The sequence below is a fragment of the Solanum lycopersicum genome, chromosome 9, assembly GCF_036512215.1.
Source record: "Solanum lycopersicum chromosome 9, SLM_r2.1".
Classification (NCBI taxonomy): Eukaryota; Viridiplantae; Streptophyta; class Magnoliopsida; order Solanales; family Solanaceae; genus Solanum; species Solanum lycopersicum.
In genome coordinates this window covers 32,054,532-32,062,660 of record NC_090808.1, presented here as the reverse complement: position 1 = coordinate 32,062,660, position 8,129 = coordinate 32,054,532, and the positions used below count along the sequence as shown (strand labels likewise).

The 8,129-nt window shown below is 34.0% G+C and overlaps 1 protein-coding gene across 1 annotated transcript; it reads left to right on the top strand.

Moving 5' to 3' along the window:
* Positions 1-2,564: 2,564 nt before the first annotated feature.
* On the top strand, positions 2,565-4,411 carry LOC138338471 (uncharacterized). Its single transcript, XM_069289435.1, has 2 exons — positions 2,565-2,643; positions 3,981-4,411. The coding sequence occupies exons 1-2, from the start codon at positions 2,565-2,567 to the stop codon at positions 4,409-4,411; spliced, it is 510 nt and encodes a 169-aa protein (XP_069145536.1).
* Positions 4,412-8,129: the final 3,718 nt, after the last annotated feature.

Genomic DNA, 8,129 nt, shown 5'->3' with positions numbered 1-8,129 from the left:
ATTGGATTAACTAGGGAAATGGTAATCCCTGAAAAAATAGATACACAAGAGGAAATACAAAAGGTGGATATTCTAGAGTTTTACGCAAATAAGAGAACTATTGGAATAGGTACTATATTGAATGAGATATCAAACAATTATTTGAACTAAAATTCTATATAGAGTTACTATAATAGAGATCAAACAATCATCTACTCCAACTGCATGGAAATCCGAGCAGCAGATATGGAAGACCTAATGCAGTGGATATTAAGCCAATTAAAACCAGAGCAAACACCTATAACAAGAGCAATTAGGAAAAAATTTATTTCTCCTAATTTGATGACAAGATATTGTAAATTAATAGGACAAAAATATCCCGATCATCTATGTTCAAAGTGTGAAGGAGAAGATAATTATATTCCAAATGTGCAGCTAGAGTAAAAATGTAAAAGTAGTAAAAATAGTGTGTAAAGAGTATGTGTAATAGTGTGTCGGCCATAAATAAAGGCCATTATTATTAGAGTATTTTGTCTTTTTGTGTTGGACAAATGTAAAGTCGGCCATTTTCTATTGGCCAAGTTTGTAAAATTATTGTATAAATAAAGGGCACCTCCCTCAGTTATAAACTAGCTACTTCTAATCAACTCTCCTCTTCACTCTGTTTTCTCTCTTCATGTCAAATTCAATGTCTTAGGGATAGAGATGCAAAATACTTAGCATCAATATCACAACCACGCATAAGACTTGTAAGCATTATTATCTGAGTAGCTCATAATTCGTAATTGAATCCAAGATGAACTAATGAACATACCTCGTTGCCCTTCCAAGAACCTTCATACTTCCATAAAAAAAATACATAACTAGTTACATATGCAAGGTAAATTCAATAAGTAATTACATAATTAACAACAATGTAGTCAATCTACATATTCATAATCTTCCCAATTCACCATATCAACTCAAGGTTTTCATGAAATTGGGGAAAGGACACGGGTCTAAGGAATTGTAATAGGAAATCATAAATTAACCATCAATATATACTTGAAACACATTAATTCATCATAATTAACCACAATTGATTCATAATTTTGATTTTCAAATCTGACCCATATGTACAACAAAACCTAGATTTTGAGGGATTTAGAAATCATCTTTTGGAGGGACCTCTTGGGGAAAACTATACCAAGAGTGAAAGAAATCATACCTTAAATATTATAAAGCCACTAAACTTGTTGGAAACTTGAAATCTTTATCTTCTTCTTGGACCTCCAATGGTCTTCGATGGAGGTATAGAGGAAGAGGGAATTTGAGAGATATGGGAGTGATTTTTTGCTTTCAACTTTTGAAACATGTTTTGAGTGTTAAAATTGACCTAAATCTGAACCTAATGCCTTATATAATCACCTATTAAATTACCTAAATAACCCCTCACTTTAATAGATCATTTGGTAAAGTCAAATACTATAAATACGACTTTTACGAATTTGGGAAGTAGTTGTGCGTCGCAGGTTATGGATTGGCTTCATTTGTGTTATGCATCTATACATTGTGGAATTTGAGTTTTCAAGTTTCAGATTTCTAACGAGCCAGCCATTGAGTGAGTTAGTAGTTTAACAGTTCCTAAGGGTTGTTTCATTTTATACCTTAAGGTGAGAAAATTAGTTTCGAAGAGTTTATCTATCACTTAGTCAAAGTCACTGACTTGAGTGTTGAGGTACCTCCCATTCAGTCAGTTCCTATGTGAAAAAGTTTCCAGAATTCTTTCCTAATGATCTACCTGGACATAGACATCATTCCAGATAATCATCCAATATCAATTATGCCATATAGAAAGGCACAAGCAAAGTTTAAAGAATAGTTTAAAGATTTGTTAGATAAGGGTTTTATTCGACCAAGTGTCTCACATTGGGGTGCTCCGATCTTGTTTGTGAGAGAGAATAATGGTTCCATTAAGATGAGTATAGTTTACCTCCAATTGAAAAGGTTATCATCAAGAATGTATACCCTCTTCCAAGGATCGATGACCAGCTTTAAGGTGCTTCCTTTTTCTCAAAAACTGATCACAAATAAGGCTACCATCAATTGAAAATTAGGGAATGTTATATCCCAAAGACAGCATTCAGAACTAGATATGGGAATTATGTGTTTTTGTCATGTCTTTTAGATTGACCAATGCACCAGCAACATTCATGGATCTTATGAACACAGTATTCAAACCTTATCTAGATAGGTTTATTATCGTCTTTGTTGATGAAATACTAATCTATTCAAAGAATGTGAAATATCATGTTAGTCACCTCAAGATAATTCTTCACACTTCAAAAGATAAAGAGTTATATGCAAAGTTCTCCGAGTGTGAGTTTTAGCTTAAGTTTGTGGCATTCTTTGGCCACATAGTTTCAGAATTATAGTGGTTACCCAAAATATAGAAACAGTTCAAAGTTGGACTAGACCCACGTCTCCAATTGATATTAGGAGGTTCTTGGGTCTGATTGGACTAACTATTATAGTAGATTTATTAAGAGGTTTTCATCTATGTCATCTCCTTTGACCAAGCTAACTTAGAAGACAATTAAGTTTCAATGGTTTCAAGCTTGCGAGAAAAGCTTCAGGAATTGAAAAAGAGGTTGATTATTGCCCCAATTTCAACCTTATCAGAAGGTACTCAGTGTTTTTTGGTGCAGTGTGATGCATCTTGAGTTGGGTTGGACTGTGTGTTAATGGAAAATGGCAAGGTTGTATCTTATGCCTCCATACAGTTTAAAGTTCAAGAGAAGAACTATCCAACACATGACTTAGAATTGGCTGCGATAGTTTTGCTTTGAAGATATGGATGCAATAAGTGTATGGTGTTCATGTCGATATATTCATTGATCACAAGAGCTTACAATATGTGTTTACCCAAGAAGAGCTCAGTCTCTGACAGAAGAGGTGGTTAGAACTACTAAAGAATTATAACATGAGTATTTTTTACCACCCAGGTAAGGCTAATGTGGTTGCTAATGATTTAACCATGTTATCTATGGGGAGTACCATCCATGTTGAGGAAGAAAAAAGGGAATTATCCTTGGGAGACAGACTTATCGAATCCAAAGAAGAAGGGATAGTGGTGACAAATGGCGATGAATCATCTCTTGTGTCGGAGGTGAAAAAGAATACAAAGACCCCATTTTTCTTGATTTGAGTGCAACTGTTAATAAGCAAATAGTATTAGCTTTTCAACAAGGAGGAGATGGTGTGTCACGGTAGGTTTTTGTACAATGGTGGATGGGCTCCAATATTGGATCATGGAGGAAGCTCACAACTCTAGATATTCCATCCATCCGGGTTCCACAAAGATGTACATCAATTCGAGAGAGATATATTGGTGGAATGGTATGAAAAAGGGTATGGTTGAATTTGTTGCCATGTTTCTAAATTGCCAGCAAGTCAAAGTTGAACACCTAAGGTGTGATGGTTTGGCACAGAATATCGAACTTCCATAATAGAAGTAGCAGATAATTAACGTGGATTTCATCATAGGCTTGCCAAGGTCTCGTAGGCACCATAATATAATTTGGGTGATTGTCAATAGAAGAACGAAATCAGCCTAATTTTGGCTGATAAAGAACACTCATTTGGCAGAGGATTATGTAAATTTATACATTTAGGAGGAGATGTGACTTCATGGAGTTCCAGTTTTGATCATTTCTAATAGAGGTGCACAATTTACTGCACAGTTCTATGAATATTTCTAGAAAGTTTTAGGTTCAAAGGTGAACTTAAACGCTGTTTTTCATCATCAGACGGATAGGCAAGCAAAGCGTACTATCAAGACCTTCGAAGATATGTTGAGAACTTTATGATTGAATTCAAGGGGAATTGGGATGATCACTTACCTCTCATTCAGTTTGCTTACAACAACAATTATAATTCGTGTATCCAAATGGCTCCAAATGGAGATCTTTATGGGAGAAGATGAAGATCTCCTATTTAGTGGTTCAAAGTTGGTGAATCAGGGTTTATAGAAACAGATCTTGTTCACAAAGATAAGGAGAAGGTAAATGTGATTCAAGAGAGATTGAAAATGGCACAAATTTGTCAAAAATCCTACACAAATGTTTGGAGAATGTCGTTGGATTTCGAGGATGATGATTGGGTATACTTGAAGGTTTCACCCATGAAGGGTGTTATGAGGTTTGGTAAGAAGGGGAAACTTAGTCCCTGTTCTATTGGACCTTATCGCATAGCCAAAAGGATTGACAATGTAGCTTATGAGTTAGAGCTGTCACAAAAATTAGCAGCATTTCATCCAGTGTTTCACATCTCGATGTTGAAGAAATCCATCGGAGATCCTTCATTGATTACACCAACTGAAAATTTTGGGATTATTTATAGCTTATCCTATGAGGATATTCCAGTTCAGATTTTAGATCGCCAAGTTTGCTAGTTGAGAACAAAGGAGGTTGCATCAGTCAAGGTCCTCTAGAGGAACCAATTTGTTGAAGAGACTACTTCAGAGGCTGAACAGGATATGAAAAAGAGTTATTCACGTCTCTTTGAATCCGGAGAAGATGGAGATAAAGGTTCTAATTCTATTCTTAGTACTTTATAAACTATGAGTAATCATGTGGTTACTTTCTTTTGTTGTTGAATGTTGAACTTGATGTTACTATCCTTAGAGTAGTGAAAGAAATATCATTCGAAAAAGATTATTCCCAAGAAGGAGATATTGTAACATCTCACAATTTGAAATATCTAAGAATAAGCTAAGAAACTAAAAACATTCATTTTTCGAAAAGAAAAGGAAAAAACTGGAAAAATTTTCTAAGTTAAGAAACTGAGTTTTGGTCATTTTTAAATGACTATAACTTTTATTGCAGGATGTGTAAGATTTAGTTCTTGATATAGTTGGAAAAACTTTGGAGAGATCTTTCAAATGCGAGAGTTTGTGCATTTTCGATATCATATGAGTGAGATATGCCTATCGGAAGTTGGGATGTTAATTTGAGGAAAGTTCAAATCCAGATTTAAGGAAAGGCAAGCTAGTCCTTTCATCAATTAATTTACTATTTCAATTTTAGGGATTTATTGGGGTAAAAACTAGGCTAATTTCAGTTTGGAAAATTAGAGTCTACACTTAGGACTCGGAGAAGAGACAAAAGAAGAAGGAAAGGGAGAAAAGTCAAGAATACACCAAGAACGTCAAGATTTTGCGAGTGTTCCTTCTTACTCTTCTTCATGGGTTAAGCAGAGCCAAAGGTAAGTGTTCCTTCTTACTCTTCTTAATCTTAGGTTGTTGTTTTAGCATTCCAACTCACATATTCGTACATTCAATAACGCACTAATGCATGTTGGCCTACATCATCTTATGATGCAGATACAGGTAACTAGGATCAGCATCCAGTGTACCGTTGATCCAGTGAGATGCTCAGAGTCAGTTAGTGAGACGCCTTACATTCTGAAGGACATCTTTTATTGCTTGATTTTCAGTGTTTAGTTGTTAGGATAATTGGGGGTCCTGTCCCAACATACCTCTTTGTTTTTATAGGTTTTATAGACATATAACATAGTTATTTAGTCTTACTCATTTCAGTTGTAAACATTTAAGACTTGAGTTTCCACTTTTGCCAAGTATTACATTTAAATTATTTCTTGAGTTATCTCTTGTGTTTATGTCTTCCAATGAGTAACTAATCCATACCAAGGGTCCGCTCGAGGCCAACAATTGGAATTTAGTGAAATCATGGGTTCATAGAGTTTTTCATCATAAAATCATCAATTAACAATCAATATCATCATAATTTATCAATTGAAAATGTTTGATGCAAGAACCCATGCGTTTTAGTGAGAATGGGGGTTCTTTTACAGTCTTTTGAAACATGAATTTTTTTTTTGAGATCGACACTAGGTTGGAACATGCCCTAAATAAAAGATCAACATAGCTTAATAGTTTAAGGCCCACGAAAATTGAAGAAGAAAGAACTTGAAATCTCCTCTTCTAGATTGAACTTGTTCTTGAGCATCAATGGTATTCTAAAGATAACTCTTTGGGAGAGGGGTTTTGATTTTGAAGAATGAACTTTAAAGTGAGGTTTAATTATTATAAACTAATTAAACTAACTTTAAACATATAAAATAACCACCCCAATGTTTAATTATCCAAGGGTGGAATTTACAAAGCCACCCTTAGCTTGGCCGAATCCAAGACAACATTGCAGGTGGTGTTCTACGACCACTACCTACAGACCATACGTGGGGCTACGGGTCATCTTGTATGCTCGTGTTCTTTGTCAAAGACATACCCATACGAAATAAGGTTCCCTAGTTTAAGTATTGACCTACCCCCTTTAGGTATGGTCCGTCATTAGGGTTAAGGAGTTCAGTCCCCTCCGTAACTCAGGTTGTTTTTGAAAGCTTTGGGGGTTGAACTTTAGGTCCTTCTCAAGTAACCCTACGATAGTCCTTGAGGAGTCATACCTAGACGTTTAACTCCTACACATGCTTATCTAAGTACTAGGGTCTAATTTATAAGTTTCTAGACTCTGACAACACACCAATCCAATGACAAAACACTAACACCCAAATAACTAGTTTCAAAACGTCATGGGCGTCACTTGACGTTTGACCTCTGAAACAACCAAACTAAATTCTAAAGTCATTTTTAATAATATATACAAGTTCACCAACTCATGAAATACATGTGAATATCTAGTTCATCCTACTGAATTGTAGGGTCATTACAAGTCTCCATCATATTCCTATTTTCCTCAAGAAGATGTTTAATGTCAACAAGAAACAACATTCATGTTAAAATTTTGTTAGGGGACAACATTTATTTATTTAATTCTTATCATACTTATATAAAAGAAAAAATATAAAAGAAAATTAAAATGCATATCTTAACCTTTATGAATAGAATAACTTTTCTTATTGAAAAGAAAACTTAAAGGGGTGAGTAGATTCAATGCATTTGGGAAAAAAATAAAACTAATATTACCCATCTAAAGAGAACTTACTACAGAAAATGTACTAGAACATATTAAAGTAGTACTAATTAATCCCCAATCTCTTTTATCATATGATAAAATAATTCTCTTTCTCTTCTTTTTAATTCCCAATAAAAAGAACACAAAAGTATTTTCTTACCAAAATGATTATAGACTTTGACTAGATAAAGTTGAATGAATTCTTGAAAAATATTTAAGGAGAAAATAATTAAATTTTACTTTTTTTTATTATCCATATGGATGACTTCTAGTAGTCAAAACAAAAATAAGTAAATATTTGATCATTTACCTGATTTTACCATTTGAATCAGATAGTATCAATATTTTACATTTTTAGATGAAGTTCATTAATAAGATGTATGGAAAAGGGTTAAAATTTCCTGCGAATTATGTGAGATAGACCACTTATATCCTCCATTACATATTGGGATAGATGTTTCCCTCACCATTATTCCAAGACACAATAAATACCCTCAAAATTTAACAACTCATATTTTTGTGATGTGGCAAGTCGCATGGGACTAATCCCTCCACCTAAATGTGGGCTAGTAGGACTGGACCCTTAGTGGCGACAAAATTGCTTGCCACAGATTTTCAAAATATTGCCACTAAAATGGTTTACATTGATTTTAATATATCTATTTAGGGATGTTTGTATGAGAGAAAATTTTACTATTCTACTCCTTTTACTATTCGTCATAAATATTTGGTAGATAATAATGATAAAAGAGCAACATGTCTCTTAGGGTATATATGTGGTTTCCTTATTGCTAAAAGTAGGCTATCATTTTTCTTCCATGCATATATATGGCGTAACACAATAATCTATGGTGTAACCAAATGGTGCTGAGATGGAGCAGAATGAGGAGCAATAGTTGGAGGTGAAGCTCATTTAGTTGATTTGGGTTGATCCACATTGAAGACCCGGTCCAATTTCCTTCAGTAAAATATTCGTTTGAAACATATCTTTGTGTATTCCTTGTGCAGATCATGTTTTTGCGAAAAATACTTTAAATTATATCACATGTTTTTATTAAATATTTTTTTGAGTTGATTAGTTATGGAAGTCAATTGCGAATGTATTAAATTTTAAAAAAGGCTTCTGAATTACATGTTAAGAAAAATCAAGTTGAATGAAGAGCTTCTTTTCCTTTATTA

Bases quoted from the DNA above. Each gene is read 5' to 3' on its own strand.
- LOC138338471 (XM_069289435.1), top strand. From the start codon at position 2,565: ATGGTTTCAAGCTTGCGAGAAAAGCTTCAGGAATTGAAAAAGAGGTTG. The intron at 2,644-3,980 runs GTACTCAGTGTT...TTGGTGAATCAG, and splicing joins AATTTCAACCTTATCAGAAG to GGTTTATAGAAACAGATCTT.